Below are 24,024 nucleotides of genomic sequence, written 5' to 3'. Positions count from 1 at the left end.
TTTGTTTATTGATTCACATATTTTTGAATTCCTCGAATACACAATAACAAATCAGGACGACTCTTCATAATTTGAGCATATTAATACCATCCAGTACGTCACATACATTCTAAAACATAACCGAAAGTGATTTTTTTTTTTATGTAGTATGCCGAAAGTCACAATAAATTTTTTTCTTGATTGCGAGAATGTTAGTTGTATCTGCATTTCGGCAAAGTTTAGATGCAGAAATAAATTAAGCATGTTTGATTATTGTAAGAAAAATCACTACAAAAAATGTCTACACACACCAACCATCGAGTATGCTGCACATTGAGCATGGAGTACGCTGCACGCCGTGTCTGGTGGACGCTGCACGCCGAGGGTGGCGTACGCTGCACGCTGTGTCTGGTGTACGCCGAGTGTGGTGTACGCTGCATGCCAAGCGTGGCATACGGTAACTGTGGTGCTAATTTCATTCATGAGAACTGCACTCATCACAAATCATTGGTGATAGTGAAAATTTGCCACTTTCCAAAATGTCCATCTTTCTTATTTCTCCAGAAACATAAATTACCTTATTGTTAGGATATGCATACATATCCACCATCGGTATGCCATCATCAGCATAGTCTACAACCTGAATCTGTATTGGAGCCCCAGACATGGTTATCTCTTCCAAAGCAATCTCCGACTCCTGAGAAAAGTATTCCTCATCTACAGCAAAAATATAAACATTTATTCATGATTAGAGAGAGTAAATAAAATTAAAGCACGGCGATGGTCGTCGCGCAGTGCATGTTCGAATTTCATGTAAATAAACAATGTATTTTAAACGCGTTGTATACGTCGCTATGAGTCCATATCGAACAGGACGCGATCGTGGCATGATGACTGCTGCCATTTAAGGTTAGTTAGCTACCACTAAAACAGATGATTATATTAACTTGACTAATTAATTTAACTATTTTGATGTTTTAAGCAATTTCACTTGGTGGGAAGCAACAAGTTTTATGGGAATTTTAATTTAGTGAATTTTGCTTCACAGCAAAACAGAGAAATTAAAAACCAGTTAATATTAATGTGTTTACAGTAGCCTCAATTTTATGCTATAGTTCACAAAACTCGTAACAGTCATGAAATACTAACAAAAGTTGTATGAAATGTGTGTATAGAAGATGCATATTAAAATTAATCAAGTTAATGATGAAATATGGCTGAAGACGCGTTTTTAAATAATGTTGCACATTGTTTGATTGAACAAATACTCAGATTTGTGCTACAAGTAAAGCATTTTCTGACCATGATAAAACAGTCTGTGTCGTGTATTGACAAGATTACACTGTTTTATAAATTGAACACAAAATGGCAAAATGATGGCCATGTTTTATTGAACGATATTTCTGAGTCATACGTCTAGACCAATCTCCTAACGCAGACTGCACAAACATCATTACAACACGATATGTAATCTTGCACTTTACTACAGACAGATTTATTTTCTACTTGTGTTATCAGATACTTACCTTCTAATGGTGAAATGTAAGCCATATAGCATTCAGTAGCCTGAAATGGCAGTGCCATGAAATCTGTATGGATTTTTTTCAGTTCTCTCACATTGACTTGTTCATAACCACCATAGTCCAAATATTTGATGTCCACTTCATTGGTATCAGCGTTTACTTCAACAATTTGGCACCTATACCAAGCTCCTCTTGAGCAAGCGCAAATTGTACCAACTGAAAAACAGAAATTATGAAAATATTGATTTCTGAACATTTTTTTAGTGCCCTGGAAAGGGCACTCCGAATGGCTGGATTCAAGACCTAGGCCTAGCCAAGGATGGTATATTGAAACAAGCAACATCATGGTCAAAATAACTGCTGTTTCTATAGAGGGTCTTCTTTTAAACAAAGATGTTTGGCAAGATATTTTCCATTGTTATTGGTTGTTGCTATAGCAATTACAATTGTTATCAATTTAGATGGTAGTATTTTTACAAAAAAGTATTCACTTAAAATAGAGAATAAAGATGTTGTTATGAAATGAACAAGTCGATCCAAGGAACCTACAAATCAAGTAATTGGTCTGGTAGTTTTCAAGAAGTTTCAACTCCGCTAAGTCGTCTTTGCTGACACCAGAGTTAATCACTTTAGTTACAACCTGAATTTCTTTTTCAACAATCAAACTGATTATTTTAGTAGATTATGTATAATGAAATGAAATTTTTGTATTTGTTCATAACATGACTGCTGTACGTACTTGCATGCTGTACATACTTGCATGTTATACATCATTATCAGAGGTTTTTATGACATTATGAATGTTCAAAGGCCATCATGTGCCAAAACCTTCATCTACTTGTAAAAGTTGTCTGTGAAATGAAAATTACCTTGTACTGGTTCAATGATATCAGGAGTGACAGCCGGGGGATTGTAACACATCGCCATAGCAGCATTCAAATTTGACAATGATGCGAAGGAAGGGTTCATTGGCTGCTGTACAAATATATGACCGGCTGTTGTAATATTAGTAACAATCACATCAGCACAGATGTCTTCTGGGATAGCCAACTGAAAATACATGAATTGTAACGTGTAACAGACAACTTCATCATATATGGGAGGGGGGGGGGGTGTGTGTGTGTGTTACATTCCGGCAAGTGGCCCAATTAAATGAACATGCATATTTACGTTAGTGAAGGCCACTGATTGGATGGTATCTACAAGCATGTGCATGCTGCAAGCTATCTGATAAAACTGATTGGTTGATTGGGAAAACATCTAGTGTACCTATATCATATCAAACACTTCATGCTTCAGAATGACTGGATGAGAGGTCAGTGGGTATAGAAACTCCACTGTCTCCTTAGACAGACAGCAGCTATCCAAGATGTACTGTTTTCAAGACAAAAACATTGAATTTTTTATTTTGAGCCAGTGCTAAGCTGAAAGATAAAGTCTGTACTATGTTTATGAAGTTTTCATGATTGGTTTGTGTGTTTTTCTGTGTGGAAAAAGTCATATGAAAAAAAACCCTTCAGAATGACCGACTATCAGTTTAAAATGCTACTTCCTGGTTAGCTGTTGTGTCTGTCTGTTGTGTCTGTCTGTTGTGTCTGTCTGTTGTGTCTGTCTGTTGTGTCTGTCTGTTGTGTCTGTCTGTTGTGTCTGTCTGTTGTGTCTGTCTGTTGTGTCTGTCTGTTGTGTCTGTCTGTTGTGTCTGTCTGTTGTGTCTGTCTGTTGTGTCTGTCTGTTGTGTCTGTCTGTTGTGTCTGTCTGTTGTGTCTGTCTGTTGTGTCTGTCTGTCTGTCTGTCTGTGTCTATGGAGTTAGCCGAGTTTCTAAACCTACTGACATCACTTTAAGTCATTCTGAAACAGGAAGTGCTTGAGGGCGCTTGACATATGAAAAGGGTCTATTGTCTATAAATAGAGTTGCGTGATATTACATACAGCAGATATTTCATAAAAATTTCAGAAAAGGGAGTGTTTAGCAAACTGTCGTTGCCCATTGTCTGTGTTCCTGTCATTAAAAGACTCATCTCGTACAAGATGTTGAGTCTACAACATAAAAACATCACCAGATATCCCAGTTTAGGTGGAGCTTATTCATAGTAACAAATTGTATTATTGTAAAAGAATTCCTAATAACTTAATGTTTATTATTTTGATTAATATTCATCACATTCTGTTATCGGCCATTTTAGTTATTTTGATTGGCTAATGTTTGGTTTGTGCATAATAAATGTTTATCTGATTTTTTTTGCAATCTGCAAGAACTGGTCTGTATGTATGTATGTATGTATGTATATACAGTCAAACCTGTCTTAGCGGTCACCCTCAGAGAACGGTCACCTCTACGGAGCGGTCACCCTGCAGCAGTCCCGTGCAATTTGCCATGTAATTGACACTGCATAGAACGGCCACCTCCACAACGCGGCCAGCGGTCACCAAATATCTAGGTAACCGGCGGCCACTACTGTGTATAACGGCCAGTGTTTTGGTCCAAAGCAGTAAAAATGGGGAAGAGACGATAAAAATGCGTTAAATCAAGACGGTCTCTCGATTACTAGTATACAATGAACAGTTGCACTGACCGGCGACCGCCGTCAATCATGCAGTTCATTTCACACGTAGGGTACTTACACTAGCAGGGAACAGACTGTTTATTTCCTCTGACATGCCAGTTTGTTTCAATTGAGTAGCCCATTTGTAATTAGGTGTTTTAACACCTGAAAACAAAACCTGAACAGTGACGGGAATTATAAAAACAATGACCACGCTTTTACTGTTGACTGGCATTGTTCACGTGATAAATATGCTAATTTGGATTGTAAGTACGAACAAAACATCAATGTTTACATTAACATAACGATGTCTAGAGTGTAAAAAAAATTTAAAAATTACGTTGAATCAAGAATATGGCGAAAATTTTTAGGAAGGCACTGACGTTTACAGAGAAGGTTGAAGGTTGAAAGAAATGGCCGTAAAGAGGTATGCCTAAGGTACGACAGGGTCACGACCATACCAACGCTACTACGGCAGTGCTAAACAAGGCCGGGCAGTCTGTTTTATTTCCGTTGAGATGTCTACCACATGGGGGATTAGTTATTATTGGATGTTTAACACCTGAAAACAAAGCCTGACTTGTGACAGCGATCGCAAAGTTTTACGTTTGAAAGACATTGTTCACGTGATCATATGCTAATTTGGCTCACACGTAAGAACAAAACATGTGAACAAAGCGATATCTTCAAACTTCAATCACTTTATTATTTACTCTTTGGCTTACAACATCTACGTATAACATTGAATCAAGAATATGGCAAAAATTATTAGAAAGACGCTGACGTTAACTCAGAAGGTGGAAATGATAAACCGTTTCGAAGCAAGTGGTGGTTCCTTGGGATCGCGTAAATTGGCTGTCGAATATGGTGTTGGTCGCACCCAGATACAGAATGTGCTGAAAAGGAAGGCCGAAATTCTTGATGAATACGAAAATAATGCACCCGGGGATCGTAAACGAAAGGTTCGAAAGACCGGCAATGAAGAAATAAATCGTCTGACTTGGGAATGGTTCAAGGATGCCATGGCAAGAAAAATTCCGGTCAGCGGGCCTTTGATGCAAGAACGCGCTCTTTCCTTCGCAAGCGATCTCGGAGTTGACGACTTCAAAGCATCGAATGGCTGGTTGGACAGTTTTCGAAAGCGTCACAACGTTGTATTTAGTATCATGACTGGCGAAAGCGGTGACGTGAATAATGAAATTGTCGAACAATGGAAAGATAAATTACCATCACTGCTAGATGGCTATGAACCCAGAGACATTTATAACATGGATGAAACTGGACTTTTCTACCGGGCGACTATGAATAAAACTTTATTTGTGAAAGGCGAACAGTGTCGTGGTGGAAAGAAATCTAAAGAGAGACTGACAGTTATGTTATGTGCAAACATGGTAGGCGATAAAGAGAAGCCATTAGTTATCGGAAAATCCACCAAGCCACGCTGCTTTAAAAACATCAATCTAAAGAATTTACCTGTTGATTATTACGCTAATAAAAAGGCATGGATGAACTCGAAAATATTTGAGGACTGGCTTCGCAAATTTGATCGCAAGATGAGACGCCAAGGAAGAAAAATATTGCTCTTTGCCGATAATGCGCCATCACACCCAACGATCAACCTAAAGAACATTAAACTTCAATTTTTACCAGCCAACACTACGTCTAAATCACAACCGATGGATCAGGGGATTATTCAAACCACTAAGCTGAAATACAGAAAACGTCAGCTCCGTCACATCGTACGAAGAATGGACGAAGACAAGGCAAAGTATGGCAGTGAATTTTTGAAAGAAATTAACGTCCTGGATACAATCATGTGGATCAGCCAGTCGTGGAAAGAAGTTGAAGTCTCAACTATAGAAAAGTGCTTCAGTGCCTGTGGTTTCACCAGCAATGCAGAAATTACTGGTAAGTTATTTTTTCTTTTTATATTTTAATGTTTTTTTTTGTGTGTTGTTTTTTAAATTCCTGGACATTGTTCACTATGTTGGTTTATAAACTCAGGAGACAATAAGAAACAATGGTGATTTTTCAATAGAAATTGACTTGTGTTGTGTAATGCTATTTTGCATAAATTAAATAACAGAGTTTACCTGAAACAATAGAATATTTGCCTCACTTTTCCTGGACACAGGGAACTGATCAAATGTTTTCCAGAATCATTAACATGTTTAACCTCCATGGTAGAATGGAACACAGTTTCATATCAACATGACTGGTGCTATGAATATTTTTCCCCACTTGGCAGGTTTGTTTCATATTTCATTAATTCCCCCTAAATGTCGCCATTACATTTGTTTAATCTTTAATTTGAATTTTCTCTCTGCAGATGAATCCAGTAATGATGATAACACAGAGATAGCACAGTTGGATGAATTGTCCCATGAGTTGTTTGGATGCAGTTTAGATGAGATTGTCAATATAGAAAGAGACCTAGCAACATGCAACACAGACAATGTTAACTGGGAGCAATCAGCAGTTGATATTTTGAGCCAGATGGAAGAAGATGATACAGGTGCAGAAGATAGTGATGATGAGAACACCCCACCACCACCACCAAACCCAGAGAAACCATCCATCAATGATTACAGCCAGGCAGTCCAGTCAGTCTCTAACTTGAAAGATTTCATGTTGAGACAAGGATTGGATGACATGTTACTTGCTATAGCAGACATTGAAGATATTTTGGGCAAAAAATATGTGGAGAAAATATCATCTGCAAAACAAACTTCAGTTTTGGATTTTTTTGAACCTGCCAATGACAATGGACAATAAATGTACTTTATTACCTGTACGTGTATAGTGAGCCATTCAACTACAAATACATTTGTATTTTATTTACAAATATTTCATTTTGATCCTATTATTTATTTGGTTATCATTCTTTATTAATTTCTTCATTCATTAATGACATGTGTATGTAAATATATTATCCCAAGACTTAACACATTTATGTCAATAAAACAGTTTAAATTGTACAACTTTTTGTCTCTTGACACAGAATGCCCCGCCCACTTTGAAAAAAAAGTAAAATATATCCAACCTCTACAGAAAGGCCACCTTTATATAGTGGTCACTTTAGCCTGGTCCCTTGGGTGACCACTATACACAGGTTTGACTGTATATATATATATACCGTATTTATCCGGGTGTAAGCCCAGGGTCTTGAACATGGAAAATTGCCAAAAAAAAGGGGTGGGCGTTTGCCAGGAGATCCCCGGCAAAGAAAAACGAAAATTTGCGAAAATTGGCAATACGCAGTTCGATCGAACTGCGGCAGGGAATAGAACGGCAAATGAAAACATGAAACGTAAATAAATGAACAATATGCAAAACTAGAAGTAGAACAAAAATAATGTATTGTTTATAATGTGACAAAAAACCAGAAATAATAAAAATCGACAGTGAGGAATCATTTGAATTAGGATTTTCCTGCCGACAAACACGCGTGAACTCAAAATTAATTAACATGATTTCTGGTCTCGACAAATTACGCATCAACCGTCATACAAGATCAATAATAATTTACAAATTTACACAGTAAAAATTATAAAAATTCATAGCTGTTTGAAAAAAACTTTTCAGATCTTTATTTGCACGTTCATTGCCATCTTCGTCAAACTCAAAACCCTCAAAATCCAAGTCGGCGTCACTGTAGCCGTCGAACAAAATCCCTACAACTTATTCCTGAAGTTCGTCGATATCGTCCCACACAATTTGGACCTAGCACTTTTAATCCACGGATTTCGCAGTCTGTCAGCTTGGCACTTTTCATTCATGTCTAATCATAATAAAGAGACAAGAAAAATGGGGTCGCTCTGCTGCGATGGCACACAATGCTTTTGTTTACAGTCTAGCAATCGTCTTTGACCTTTATGCATCTGCTTTACTGATTGGCTAATAATAACATCACTACTCTTATTTCATCATAAAGGTCAAATCGTGACATTGCTTTTTTATCAGACTCGACGCTTATTAATCACTGTGAAAGTTATCATTCAGCAAGTTCCGGTGGTTGGAATGTCTCACTATATGGATATCGCGGTGGACTTGAAATAGGAAGTTTTTTTTTATCCAACGACAGAAGAATGTTTTCATGACGGTGATGAAAGATGGTAACAAAGTTGGCAGTCTTCGGCGTGACATTGCAAAATTGCTGACCCCAGTTATAGATTCGCAAGCTGCTACAAAATATTTTATAAAGCCAAAATAACATGATTTCAACCACTCTCCCAGGTACAGGTTGCTACAATATTGCAACATTGGTTTCATTGTCGACGGCGCTAAAGCCGATCGAGTGCGACACTTGCGGCTCTCCTTTTACGATTTGCCTGAATCGTTTCTAAGTTACTAAGGAAGCACAAACCAAACGGCCGGCCATTTTTAGGGCCACGACATATTTTAAAAAGAGAACTACCATTTCTGCTTTAATATATATTTTTATAGACTTGCTGACTGTTATGATTCAGAACGCGCTGCCCTGAAGGCAGAAAGCTGTCACAGCTATTTTGCGTTCACCCCTTGTTTTACGCAATTAACATTTTTTATAAGTATCACGACAGTCTTCAAGAAAGTCAACTGTTAATACAACCACAGTCAACGAATAGAAAATAGTTTTTTTTTGTGTAGAAAAAGACCCCCTGGGCGTGTGCCCAGATATGACCTCAACTCCTTTATTGTGTCAAAAGTGGGGGGTGGGCGTTTGCCCAGGCATGGGCTCTTACCCGGATAAGTACGGTATATATATATATAATCTCTCACAACACTCATTTGAACATTGTGAGCCATCCTTGTATATTGTAGTTCTGTCGTGTGCTTGGTAAAGTGATAATCATAACCCATTTTGGCAGCCTTATATTTCAGAATCTCTTCGACGATCAACATTTTTGAGAACAATTCTGTTGATTCATTTTTTAGAAGGTGACAAACTGCTCAAATTTCAACCAAAAATAAATCAGCTTTTGTTGTCTCAGCTTTGTTTGATTTGGATTATATGTTGGCTATGCGAATTGGGAGTAAAATAAGAAGAGAATATCACATTTCAGGAAGAACTGAAACAAAATTATCCTTGTATGCATTATCATGTTATTTTTACCTGAAGTTCCAGTGATCCACAACCAATTGGAGAGGCACTGCGGGTGATGTCAACTTTGGGAAACTTCTTTGCAATAAGACTCAATGCAATGTCTAATTGACTCTGTGTACCTGTAATATATATTACATTAATGTTGACTCAGTTATTGGGAACTCATCACGTTGCATGACTACAATTGTAGCAGTTAAATTTTTGACAACTGAAATTTTGGCAATTTTTTTTGAATTTTCAATTAACAAGTCATTGAAAATGACACAGTCCCCATTAAGTTCTCTTTGTGCTCGTCATATTAAAGCGGAGGGGTTGTCGCGAGCGTGTCCTTGAAACTTGAGTTCTAAGTGGCGTATACAATAGATTGTTTATTTACATCAAAACACGTGTTTCGTGTCATAGTAATATGGCCAAAATAAAAACAGTCGTTATTCAGCCATCTTTGATCTGATTATGAAACACACTGATATGTATGATGTATGTGCCAAATACGAATGAAAATGGTACATAAATTGTGGAAATATAGTAGTAAGGCCAAAAAGTCAGATGGCTGTCAATCGGCCATCCTTGACCAGATTTGGAAACAAATTGTCATGGACATGCATTCTAACATGTATAAAGTACACGTATGTGCCAAATTTGAATGAAAACTGACAGAGCACATCCAAGATACCGCATAAAAAAACAAAAACAAGATGCCTGCCAGTCGACCATCTTTGATCCAAATGCGAAATAAATTGTCATGGACATGTATCCTAACATGTATAATCTATGTACCAATTTTGAATGACAACTGACAAAGCATGTCCAAAAAACAAGATGGCTGCCAGTCGGCCATTTTGAATCGAATCGCTTAACCACTGCATGTGCACATGTCCCACATAAAGTACTAGGCACATGCAAAGAATGAATGGAATCGGTCCACAGGATTCTGAAATATGAAGTTGGATAGACTGACGGACGCACGCACGCACGGACAGACGGACAGATGGACGGTCGGACAGACAGACTCAGGAACTCACGGACGGTCGGGGACATGTAACCTAACATGTATGATCTATGTACTAAATTTGAATGAAAACTGACAAAGCATGTCCAAAATACGATATTTTCAAAAAACAAGATGGCTGCCAGTCGGTCATCTTTGATCCAATTGTGAAATAAATCATCATGGACATGTATCCTAACACGTATAATCTATGTACCAAGTTTGAATGAAAACTGACAAAGCATGTCCAAAATACAACATTTTCAAAAAACAAAATGGCTGCCAGTCGGCCATTTTGAATCAAATCGCTAAACCACTGCATGTGCATAAGAATGAACGGAATCGGTCCAAGGATTATGAGATAGGACTCCGGACGGACACCGAATTATAAGTCCCCGTTTTCGGACTTTGTCCGAACGGGGACTAAAAATATAAAAGACCAAATGATAGGAATAAATTATTGCTAGTTTGTCTGTACATAATGAAACAACCTTGCCTACTATATAATAGTAGTATACACAAAAACATGCTGAAAAGTTTCATCATTGTCATAAAACTGTCCTCTTGGGGAAGCTGGTTACCACAAGATATGGAAAAACATGCCTACATTAATTATAGTATTCAGTATTTGCAAAGCGCTAAGCGGCATGCCCCCTTAACCTTATGAGTGGGGGGGGGGGGGGGGTCCCAATGTAATTGTAAGAAACAGGATAGTGTTTTGAAGCAAATGCTGATTGGTCATTTGCTTTTGAATATGCAAATCATAGCTTACAAAAAACATTCCAACCCTAAACACTGACCAGTTGTTTCTGAATCTTTTGCATTGGCAATTCTAGAAATATACTCTTCATACTTCGCAATTATCTCGTGACTACTTCATTTCACTGCTTGAATACCATAAATCTTATAAATCTTACCCGTTATTGAACAAATCTGAAAATCTTTATCAAATGGAATTTTCTTCATTATAATAACCGTACCAGACTGTTGACGCAGATGTTTGATATTCTTACCCTGTGAAAATGTAAACACATGCGACATTAGAAACCAAGAAACTACTCCTAAGTAGTTGCTAGGGATTGAGCAATAAAAACTCGGGGGGGGGGGGGGGGCTGTGCAAAATGTTTCTCCTCTACTTGGTAGTGGAGTGGGATTTTTGTTTTACAAGATATACCGTAGCTACCCTAATTTAGGCGTCCTTTTTGCAACATTTCAATTCTTCATGGCGCCAAAATTAGAATACATTTGTTGCAAGTGGCGCCTATTCAAGGGTCACAGGGTCAAACAAGTATGATTTTTTTTATTTGCACCTTTCTGGTTTGTGGAATGTGGGGCATCAAGAATATACAACTTCTGGTTGAGTGTTAATTGGAACAGGAATTCTTTAGAAGGATTGTCAACAAAATGGAACAAGACGTATACTGATGAAGAACCAGGTGATTTATTCATGTACCGTACTCGACCGCGTTAGCGCCCATGCCCGGGCAAGCGCCCACCCCCCACTTTTGCGCAATTTTTATATTTGGGGTAACATTCGGCAAAGCGCCCACCCCTTCAAAATGCAACTAATTTAAAACTTGGTCTTGCGTAACGAATCTTGGTAATCGTTTTTATATGATACAGCGTGGATATCGACCGCTGTGAACATGTTGTGAATGCGTAGAACACGGTAACCGTGCGTAAACTACGCTTCGACAATGACCTGTTAATACAAGTAAAATGCGGTAAATATTTCATGCCATATTCAGTTTACCTCTCAAAAATGGCTAGTTACTAGTTTTTTGGAAAAACCATGTCGTTTATTCGCTGAAATAAATTCCAACAGATCGTACTTCGACATCGATAATTCACTTCCGCATTGTGTTACCGGAAAGTCTTCGGGAATTTCCGAAGAATTGCGTCAGTGCAACACGGCATTCTGATTGGTAAATAACCAACTTGACCCATTAGATCAAATGATGCTGCTGCAGGTCAAATGCAAATGCATCATGGCGGAAAGTGATTTTCATCGAGAGTTTGCGTACGATCCAACACCTTCGTCAGTGGAGATAATATGACAATTTTGACTTCGACTGTGTTCCAACAGACTCAAATGTTTTTAATTTCATAAATTCTGGTGGTACGTAATTAATATTGTAATAAAATGTGCATATTTGTTGTGATCATTTTTGTTTCTTCCTTGTGATAATCAATGACGACTCAACTAAATTCGTAATTTGATTTTCCCTCAAAGACGTAATCTGTCACTTGATGAATCAAATTTTTCATTTGCACTCTTTTTCGAGGGGGGTGCTCGGGTAAGCGCCCACCCCTAAAAAATCATGATTTTCGAGTACCGTAAATGTAAACTTTATATACAAAATAAACAAGCAGTGATCAACACATTTTTTTGTACTTGACGTGAAAATTTATTATTACAGTTTTCAATACAACTGTCAGGTTAGTGATTTAAAAGAAAGTATATTAGCAAAATTTGTATGAAAAATTAAAACAAAAGTGTGCATGATATCACGGTAAAATAATTAAGAAAAATTCCAGGAGTTCAAACATCGTCCACATTAGAAAAGTGTAAACAAAATAACTCACGAAATACGAAACCTGAAAAAAAAACAAGTAAAAATAGGTTTCGTTTAGAACATATTTAAACAAATCAGAATCCCAGAAATTCCTCTTCATCATCATCACTGTCGAAAAAACGTTCAGTCATTTCTTCATTGGACGGAAGGTTCTCAGAGTCGCTATTGTTGCTGGAGTCGGAAGCGCCGTCGTTCTGATGTTCGTCCTCCGCTTCTGTCAAGTTGATGTTCGTGTTATCGGCTGCCGATGACTCCACCTCTTTCTGTAGTGTTGGGCATCTGTACAACTGATCTTCGCTGCCGTCCAACGAATTTGTAATCCCAGTAACTTTGAACGACTTCTTCACCATTTCCGGGTTGTCTATCAATTTCTGCCATGCACTCGCGACCCAGTCGACAACATTTTGTCTGGTTGCCGTCTTCGGTCGCTGTCCCTCTGAGGTGTTCTCTACTTGTTGTCGCATAAACGCCAACCATTCTTCTCTCATGTATTGCTTAAATGGTTTATTTATACAAACATCAAGAGGCTGAAGTTCTGAAGTGCACCCGCTTAGGATAACACGTCGTGAAGTGTTAGCTTTGAGCAGAGCAGTCATATCGTCATGCAAGTGACCACGGAAAGAATCAAAAACTAGTAGTGACCCACGTGACTTTGTATAACAAAGCCAAATTCGGCGCAACCATTTTTTCATCATATCAGTGTCACACCAGCCCCTTTTCTGGACTTCGACAACCATGCCAGGCGGGACGTTAATGTTGAGCTTACGCACCCCTTTGAAAATAACCATAGGGGGGAGGACTTTGCCATTACCAATCACGGTCAAAATCACAGTAAGGTGACGTTTTTCAGCATCGACTTTACCGAAACAGACTTCGCCCCTTTTCGCTCCAAGGTGGTTGTCGGCAGTAAATCAAAATACATGGGTGTTTCGTCCATGTTTCCAATCAAATCCAGGGGAAAGTTGTACCTCTGTCGCTGTGAAACTATGAATTCATGGAAGGCAGTTATTTTTTTTCTTCTAAATCCCTTGGAAGGCGTTGTGCAACAGAAGTGCGTCGATGAATAACCAGTGAATGGCGCCTACAGAATCGTTGGGCCCATCCTTTCGATGCCTTAAATTCGATACAATGTGGGCTGATAAGTTTTTTTGCCTGCTGTCATAACAACTGCGTTGTAACTGGAACGTGGTTGTCACGCAACACCAAAATAAACTTTACAAGTTTGTCTTCTATTTCTTGTGGGTACGTCAATTTTTTTACGGCGCCAGGCTTGTTGCCATATTTCGAAACACGCTGTCGGCTGAAATTTCCATTCATTTCATCTTTTACCCAACGGTAAACATTTTTGGGATGAACGCCATACTTTCTAGATGCAGATTTTTGGTCATGTTCCCTCGCATGTCGGACAACCATTCTCTTCTGATCTGCCGAATATCGACGACGAATGATCGCTGTATTAGCGCATCCGACTGTGGAGTTTGTGTCACCGGCACGACTCAAGCTGTCTGATTGATCAGGTGGCTGCTCATAAACTGTTTTACCAAGTTGAGTACGTGGTAGCAGGCCGATTTTCTTTTGAAAAATAGGAAATTACTTCTTCTTAGGTGGTGGAGTACATGGATCATCTTCTGTAGGACGTTTGGCAAAATAATTTGTAATAGAATTCATTGTCGAGTGGCGTTGTGCATCACGATGCGAGAAAGAGTGATTCATCAACTATATTGGTCCTATATTTATACCGTAAAAACAAAAGTGTTTATCACAGGTACGTGCCAGACTTGAGAAACGATGTCAGGAAACCACCCCGGCAGCGGTTATCAGTGTCAGACTTGGTAAACGAGTATCCGGTGGCCAGCTTTCGGGACTGTATGCCTAGCACGAGAGGCAAGAGACAATTCATACTCAATTATTTGAAAGTAACTGGCCTCATCGTTCAGTCGAGAGTTACGATTAATTCGGGATAAATGTATTTTAAACAATCTTGTTTTTAATCGTACAACCAAGATTTGTTTTGCCGACTGTACCAAAAGTTGTGCTCAAACACTCCGCAATCTGTTGCAATAGAAGTGCATGAAAGCGGCGTTTTGATTGGATGTTAATGTGACCTTCTGTCAAACGATGCACAAACTAACACATTAAGGCGGTCCTTTTTCACGCAATGAATTCGTGAGACTGAGAGGTAAAAAAAAGCGAAAATATATAGTGGTCTGTAATAGTTTTTTTAGAATGAGAACTATTTGTTTTTGACATTTAATGTCAACAACATTACATTTAGACAGAATTTACGGCATGCGCATGATATTTACATACACCTAACTCCCGCACCCGGTAGGTAATTACTGAGGAACTTAGTAACATCCCCAGACACTTACCTAGACACTACAGTGACCGCTGCAGGCGCAATAAAGTTACATACTCGCTCACGCGACAGTTAATCAAAACACCGGACGCGGTATGTGTTTGATGCTACAAAAATCATTACTGTGTAACACTTGGAAGAAATATAATACGAACATAAAACTGGGAATGAATATTAACAAGAAATGATAAATGTAAATTCCTTTGATTGGTAGTTTATTGAAATAGCATTGTTTTGTCTCGTGCGTTTTTCTTTTGCCTCCAGACGCCATGAGCTCCTTTGGTGTACCGAGTTCACTAAATTTTCTTTTTTTAATTAGCCATGACGTCGTTTAGTTAGAAGCTATTAGAGTATTAGATAAGTCACTTTGCATCATACCAACTATGGCAGTACATCGGAGATCGAACGAAATACGGTACCGGTATATGACTGTGCCCATGTGATCATCGCTCAACCAAAATTGTGAAGTTGTTTTTCGTTTGCATGGATTGGTAATTCACACTTGATGTACTAGGTCTGAAACAAAGAAAGTGCCTTTCTAACAGGAAGTCAAGCTGTCTGGATTTGACTGGGAAATTTAACACATGTTCTTAGCTTAGTGCACTTTACAACTTTGATACATTGTGTACAATTTCAGGTTTGGGTGACGCCTAAATTAGAATTCTTTTGTTTTGTTTTGTTTGTTTAGAGTACATACGGTAGCAGTAAATTTTGTTTACCTATTTTTTTTCCATTTTCTCCGATAAAACTTTTCTTTGTACAGATTCTTTTCTTAAGATGTACCCACCTAATCCCTGCATTGTGATTACTTGACATTTTCACTTACCAATCTTCCAATCAGACGACCGCATTCACAAGTGGGAAATTCAAACTCATAGGTTATCTGCGTCTGTTCTTGTTGGTTGTTGGTTCCACTGGCACCACTGTCGCTCGATGAAACATCACTCACATTTTCAGTTACTGAATAAACATCAGAACTTGAAGAAAAAAAAGTGAATGAAGGGTTTTAAAAATTATATATTCAACTTTTGTCAATATTCACAAAAAAATTTAATTTATTTCCAAAATTTTGATCAACACCTGTAGCCAATAGGAAATTATTTCAGTTTGGTCAAAAAAAAAAAAAAAAAAAAAATGCAAAATACATGTGGGAAAATGTGGTGCTCAAAGCAATAAAGACAAAATAAATGCATTCAGAGAATTTCGATTGGTTCATTTGGTTGCTAGTACATAAGATTAAAGTTTGAACATTACGAGTACAGGCATGTCAGAGACATGGCTCTAAACAGCATTCACTGAAACAAAATGGCCACCAGTTGGCCATTTTAAATCTCATCTTACGAAACAATGCCCATTAAGGTAGAGATGCAGTTTATTTGTGAATTTCAATCAAAAATTATTTTTTTCGTTTTTTATATAGATTTTTATCTAAAGAACATTCTGTGAAAATTTGACCAATGAATTGTTATTGGAACACCGTTAAAATTGCTGTTTATTTTCTGGTTAAAAATAAAAAAACACTCACACGTGGCAATGTTTATGTCCAATTGCCTAATTTGCATGAGTAACCAAATAACAGGACCTTTGATTGACAATATGCAAATCGAGATTGTACGGGTCATAGTTCATTCAATTCACGCGCATTTGCAATTATTCTCAAATCAGTTCTCGCTCGCTAGCAAACCAAACATTATATTTCCTCAGTGTTTTTTCCTAATTTTTACCATTACATTATGCGTGGTGTGAAAAGAAAGAGAGGTAGAAAGAAGATTCCGATTTCTATGTCGGAAGAGGCAAAAGCTACACTGAAGGCATCAGCCCACCGAACGAAAAACAAAATTGATGTGAGCGTCCAAACATGACTTTCCCTGAAGGCATGAATCCGAGTTTCTGATTGACTGAGAGATTTTATTTTTAAATAATTGTTCTCAAAAAATAAACTGAGCATGTGAAGAATAATTTAACATTGTTTACAGTGATAACTGCTCATTGTCGAACCGAAGCTTCACCCATTCACGCTAGTCACAATAAACATCATACTCATCGTCAATGACTACGGTAAAACTTAGACTCTATTTTAGGCATCAGGAATGATTGAAATATCTGAAAATGACGCCAAAATACACCTTAAAAGTCCCATTTTATTTTTTTTCTAAATCCCATCCCGAATTTACGGCAGAATCTGGTCCCTCAAATAAGGGACATGTGAGCTTTGATTCTAACCGGATATATTGCACTGGGTCGGGGAGATACAAACTTTTGTGTATCTTTTGTCCAATGGATACCTCTACTACGATCATTCGCAAGTTTTGCTAGGTGGTGCGAGATAGCTTTGTTTGTAACCGGACGAACTCCGTTTAATTCAATGAAGCAAACAACTGACAATGCTAAAATAAACTGCAGAGGTACGCTAAAATTAATTGAAAACAACCAAATAATTTCAATGAAAAATAAATCACAGAGAGAGGTAACTTGATACATTACGGTAACAACTCTTTTGACGCGCTGACCGCTTCTCCGCGTCTGATGTTTTGTTTTCCTTGTCATAATACTTACTGATTGATGATTTTGTTTTGATTTTTGAGTTTTTTAGCCTGCAACTCGGCCACGAACTTTGCTTTTTCCGTGAAAAATGGGGAAGTTTACGTCAATTTGACGGACATTCCATTTTTTTAAAACTAACGAAGCACACTGTTTAGCACTCCTATTTTTTTCATTTGCCGATTTCTATTCAGAAAAATTCGACCGCTCGCAAATGCACCTTAATTTTGCACTCTTAAAACATGTCAGATTTCCAACACTTAATTATTTAAAACCGGTCGAAATTTTAAAACTTTTACGTTAGGAGCTGGAGCTCTCTTCTTACAGGCGACCGTCGCCGGTAGTACAACAGCATGTTTTGTACGTACATCCGTGCGCTGATTGTCTGCGACTGTCTTAGAAAATCCCTGAATAAGGCGTTGCCAAAATCGGAAAAATAAAAAAATGCCTCCTTCAAAAACGAACATAATTCAAATATTTCTTTTAACAAATATGTTGCAGTGGGAAAAATGGGATTGGAAAGGATGAACAAAACTTCTGTGCCTCGCGTTTCGATTCTAGGATTACGCGATTATTCATTATTGTGTGTTCGCTTCCTGGAGTTGGTTCTCAATACTACATAAAAATCATCAAGGATAAATAATTTAATATCCCACTTTGTACTCTTCACGGTAAACTATAGGCTCTGAAATACTCGTAGATTTTTTATTGAAAATACATCGAAGAGAAGCCATGATGTTTTGATCGTGATAAAAGGTCACCTTCCTCGGACCGCCCCCTGTTTAATAATTCATGAGATAACGTCATATTTACTGGCCATTGCCACGTGTTTTTACCGACCCCATCAAAACACTGGTATGAATGACGTGTTTCTGATTTATATATTCAAGAGCAGTTGTTCTGGTTCAACGATTTTACATAAAATGTCTATGTCTATACGTCAACTTTCAATTTCAATAGTCTAGAAAGTATGACAAAGTATGACAAAGCAGTAATTCCCGGTTTAACGCGCAAATATGCAAAGTAGCCTTTTTCTCGTCTTCTATTTTTGGTGAATTCTTGGGTTTTAAATTAAAATAGCTGATAGACGCTTTGGCCATTTGCCTCGAAATTTTCACACATTATTGACAAGGTGTTCCCCCTTCAAAATGCGTCCGGACAGTTTATTACGGCAAATGGAACAAAAATAACAAGTCCGCAATTAACATGGACATATAAATTATGCAAAAATAGAAAAGAGTGAACTTTGAGGTCATGCTGTGCGACTTTGAAAGTCGTTAGAGAGATGAGTGGACGCATTTGAATTAGTAGTATACCAAGGTATCCAGTGATGTAATTTTATCCACAAATGGACTTGAAGTTTTTAAGCTAATTTTTTTTAAACCACTTTTGTCCAAAAAAGCATATTTTTGACCCAAAATCAGAAACGCATTCTGGATATTTAAAATAAAGACAAGTTTTACAAAGTTTGTATAATAAGCTTTCAGAAAATATATAACATGTTGGATATATAATACCATCTTCATTGTCTAATTACTCAATTAAAAAGCAAGCCAAATAAACTGCATCTCTACCTTAAGGTCCCATGATATTCAGGGTATGTACAAAATTGAAACAAAATCTCAATACACAGACCTAAGATCTTGTTCAGGAATGACAAATGTTTTATTTTGATGCATTTTGATGCATTTTTAAGCATCTAAATGGCCACCGTCCAGCCATCTTCAACAGAATTTCGACAAGATGTACAAGTTTGACCATCAGTGCAGGCATAAAGAAGACACAGGTGTAGACAAATGGTTGGACACCTAACATGGGTAAATCCACAAGTACCTATTTTACAGACTGCGAAAAGATAGCCCTGTCATGTAGTTAAACATTGACACGACAGAAAGCGAGTGAGAGAGAGAGAGAGATATGAGTCATACATGTATTTACCCATTGACTATTGGAGAAGTATTCATATCTTCACCATATTGTACATTGCAGGTATTATTATTATAGTACATCTGTGGTGATGTATCAGTATAAATTACAGGATCATATTGCACAGAATCGTATAGGAGCGAAGATCCATTTCCCATCATGCCATGCTCCATATCCTGGTAATACCCCATCTCTTCAGGCAGATATTCCGGTGACAGAGACTGATTAAATTCAGGTTCCTGGAATTAATTGCATTTCTTAATTTGTACATAGTTCCATATTTAATCAGATCAGAACTGAACTTTCATTTTGGGTAAAGCATTCACTGATAACTGAACCTTTCTGTAAACCAAACAATTTTCTCTTAGTCCCCTATTATGTAATATACTCTGTGAAATTAATGATAAAGCTAGTACTGTAAAATCTGTATTAAAAGCCGCGGCTTCTATTAAAATGGTACAATGCAACAGAGGGGATGCGGCTTCTATTAGAGCATCTACACATATGAGAAATGGTGAATTTTTGGGTCTCAATTGTTCAAAAAGAATGGGTGCGGCTTCTAGTAGGGATGCGGCTTCTAATACAGATTTTACGGTAGAACACAAAGTTTCTGCGACCGTATACTCATAAATATCCTTTAAAACACAAGGTGAAGTTGATGTATTTTATATATCAACCAATATCGAACACAGCATGGCAAGTTTCTTGGGGTCCTACGACACATTCACAAAATTTTGTTTTCAGGGAAGCCATATAAAAACACCAAATCATCGAAATGTGGTTAACAGTATTCTATCCTGGACACGAATGAGTGAATACTGAGAGATATGTAATAATAGTTGTACAAAAGGTCTTTCCAAAAAATATCCATAAAACCTGCTATTTTATATATATTACGGCTTTACCTGTTCTATCACCTCAATGCTATCATCTTCAACCACCATTTCCGTCACAGGCTCAGTTTGATCTTGCATAATTAACCCCCATTCAGAACTGCTTTCCTTCAATTCTACTACTGTGTTATCTTCATACTCAACTTTTGTAGCCTCTTCCGACTGTTCTTCTTCAGACACAGAATCACCCCATTCTTTAACGGTCTCTGTTACCATGGCGTCTTCATTTTCAACTGGTTCTAATGAGTCTACCCGAGTAGACTGCTGTTTTTGTTCCACTTCCTCAGTTGGCAAGTAACTTGCAGTGTCCACACACTCCGGTAGACAAGTGACTGGAACTGAAGAATCATTGATATCATTATCCTGATTGTTAGCCAACTCACATTCAACACTTTTACATTCCAACGTTTCATCTGACACCGTTACATCTGCACACTCATCCCAGCTTTCTGCAACATCTTGCATACCCTGTGGCTGGTTTTCATGACGAGTAGTAGTCTCCTCAACATCTTGCATACCCTGTGGCTGGTTTTCATGCTGAGTAGTAGTCTCCTCAAAATCTTGCATCATTTCCCTCTGAGGTACTACCTCACATTCATCAGATTCTACCCCTTTCATATTTTCCCTGTTTTCCAATTTGTTGCGGTGAACAGTTATGGAATCAAACTCCAAAACATTTTCCACACTATCCTGTGATTTGTGCAACAGTTGATCAGTCACAACCAAACTCTCACTTTTTTCCCCTTCTACATTTTCAGACGGTATCAGTGAATTTTCTTCTGTTTCAGTTTGTTCCAATGCTTCAGTCTGTGACTGAACAGTTTGTGTACATTGTTGCAATGTATTCTCATCAAAATCCACATTTCCATCAAATTCCAAAAGCGGTTCTTTGTCCTTTGCCGAATATTCTATCAATTCTGAATCATCTTTCAGAACCTCTGCATCTTGGTTCCCTAGAGCAGCTTCCACACTCCACTGCAAACTTCTCTTCTGTGTATCAACATTAACATCGTCACAAATAGAAGAAACGTCAAATAGACCTTTAGGTGTTTTAGCAGTCACCACAGCATTGACAGTTTTTTTACGCAGATACCAATAAGCGCCAACTAGACAAGCAGCAGCACCAGTTGTTACACCTACTAGTACAGTACTTCGGGCTGCCATGGCAACCACACCATAAACCCCTGGAGTATTGAGACGTTGACTATCCTAACAAGTGAGCTTTCCACAACAGTCAATCACATTCACCTTTTTCACGATCACGAATTATTGACGTACTGCAAAATATAAAACAGAATAAAATTAACAGTTTGTGAGAAAAGTTTCAACACATTCAGTTTATTTTCATCTAGAGATCGACATTTCTTTATTAATAGTTTCACTGCTAACATTTTTCAATTACATTCATACATTCTGAAAAATGAATCGTTATTCATAGAAATAAAAAAGATTTTGTTGCTATTGTATGATGATTAGTTCAATATTTACAGAACGTTGGCGACATACAGAGAACGCCTCCAACATGGATAGCCAAAACAATGGGAATCAAAGTTAAACTCTACATAGCCTTCTGTGTGAATATATGCAATCATTGTTGTTTTAGAAAAAACAAGCAGCATCTTGGCAGAGATAACTCTGCTGTTAGCAATGCACATTTCAATTAAAGTGCCTGTGAAATGCCCACCCACATGTTTCCAATTTTAGATCTGTGTCCCACTGAAAATGAGCAGTTATTGATTTTTTTGCTGAAAATGATTACTTGTATCCAAGTAAATTTGAGATATTTCTCGTGCTGTAGCCATGCCCACCTATCCTGAAACTGTCAACTGTTTCCAGATTTCCGACTCTCGTCGAAAGTGTGCCACTAAATGCCAAACTACGAGAGGAAGCCATGAGCCGTACTTTTATAACACATTTTTCAGTCTGCATTTTTTTGTGTCCATTTCTTCTTTTTTTTAAGAGAGTTTTTGACTCCCATGTGCGAAGCACAAAATGGGAGTCTTTGCAGTTAGTGTGTCTGTATGTGTGTATGTGTGTATGTGTGTCCGACTGTTCCACTGCTATCTCAAGAACCATACATCGGTTTTTGATGAAACTTGGTGCATAGATGCTCTGGGCCAATGCGCAGATTTGATTAGGTTTTGGTAAAAATCCATGCTCGTTAATTACCTAATTTGCATGATAATTAGCTATTTTTTAGTGGTTCCATGACTGTTCCACTGATATCTAAACAACCACTCATTGGATTTTGATGAAACTTGGTACATAGATGCTCTGAACTAATGCTAGGTTTTGATTAGTTTTTGGTAATAATCCGTGGATACTAATTACCTAATTTGCATAATGATTAGTCAATTTTCGGTTTTTCCACTGATATCTCAAGTACTAATCATCACATTTCAATGAAACTTGGTACATAGATGTCATACGACACTGCACAGACCTGATAGTTTTTATGGTAATATCAGTACATATTAATTACCTAATTTGCATAATTAATTAATTTTCAGCATTTGATAGTAGTTAGCATTACATTTCAATGAAACTTGGTACTTACATACTCAAGGACTATGCAGAGATTGATTGTTTTTGATAAATATTTGTGCATATTAATCACCTAATTTGCATAATTAGTTAATTTTCAGCTTTTCCACGGGTATCTCAAGTACTAATCATCGCATTTCCATGAAACTTGGTACATAGATCCTTTAGGACTATGCAGAGACCTGATTAGTTTTAGGGTAAATAATTGTGCATATTAATTACCTAATTTGCATAATTAATTTTCAGCTTTTCTACTGATATCTAAAGTACTAATCATCACATTTCAATGAATCTAGAATTATGCAGACCCAATTAGTTTCCAGTAAATATTTGTGCATATTAATCACCTAATTTGCATAATTAACCAACTTTCACACTGATATCTCAGGTACTATACATCACATATCAATGAATGTACATGGATGCTGTAGGACAATAGACAGACCTGAATAATTGTGGGTTAAAATCTGTACATATTAATTACCTAATTTGCATAATTAACAAATTTTAAGCTTTCACACTGATATCTAAAGTACCGTAAAAACTCCAAAATTTCGACCGGTTTTAAATAATTGGTGTTAGAAATGTGACGTGTTTTTAGAGTCAAAATCAAGGTGCATTTTCGGACGGTCGAATTTTTCAGAATAGAAATCAGCAAATGAAAAAATGGGGATGATAGACAGTGTGCTTCATTAGTTTTTAAAAAATGCAATGTCCGTCAATTGACGTAAACTTCCTCATGTTTCACGGTAAAAGCAAAGGTCGTGGCCGAGTTGTAACTCAAAATCATCAATCAGTGAGTATTATGACAAGCAAAACAAAACATCAAGAGGCGGAGAAGAGGTCAGCACAAAACTAATAGGTCAAAAGACAAAGCTGTCTCGCACTACCTAGGAAAACTTGCGAATGTTCGAAGTACAGGTACCCATTGGACAAAAGATACATGGAAGTTTAGCAAACGATCTCCCCGACCCAGTGCAATGTATCCGGTTAGAATCAAAGCTCACGTGTCCCTTATTTGAGGGACCAAATTCTGCCGTAAATTCGCCCTTGGATTAAAAAATA

At 37.5% G+C, this 24,024-nt stretch overlaps 1 protein-coding gene across 1 annotated transcript in view; it reads right to left on the bottom strand.

Moving 5' to 3' along the window:
* Positions 1–24,024, bottom strand: part of LOC100368406 (uncharacterized) — a 39,226-nt gene that overhangs the window by 2,402 nt on the left and 12,800 nt on the right. Inside the window, exons 2-9 of the mRNA XM_002731637.4 lie at positions 20,428–21,692; positions 19,535–19,761; positions 15,882–16,032; positions 11,038–11,134; positions 9,142–9,251; positions 2,372–2,552; positions 1,506–1,718; positions 557–696 (exon numbers count right to left, since the gene is read on the bottom strand). Of these exons, the coding sequence (XP_002731683.1) occupies positions 557–696; positions 1,506–1,718; positions 2,372–2,552; positions 9,142–9,251; positions 11,038–11,134; positions 15,882–16,032; positions 19,535–19,761; positions 20,428–21,579 (2,271 nt within the window). The 5' untranslated portion in view covers positions 21,580–21,692. The remainder of the gene's footprint in view (positions 1–556; positions 697–1,505; positions 1,719–2,371; positions 2,553–9,141; positions 9,252–11,037; positions 11,135–15,881; positions 16,033–19,534; positions 19,762–20,427; positions 21,693–24,024) is intronic.

This window comes from Saccoglossus kowalevskii, chromosome 16 (assembly GCF_978046115.1).
Source record: "Saccoglossus kowalevskii chromosome 16, keSacKowa6.1, whole genome shotgun sequence".
Taxonomy (NCBI): domain Eukaryota; kingdom Metazoa; phylum Hemichordata; class Enteropneusta; family Harrimaniidae; genus Saccoglossus; species Saccoglossus kowalevskii.
This window is presented reverse-complemented; position numbering and strand designations above follow the sequence as displayed.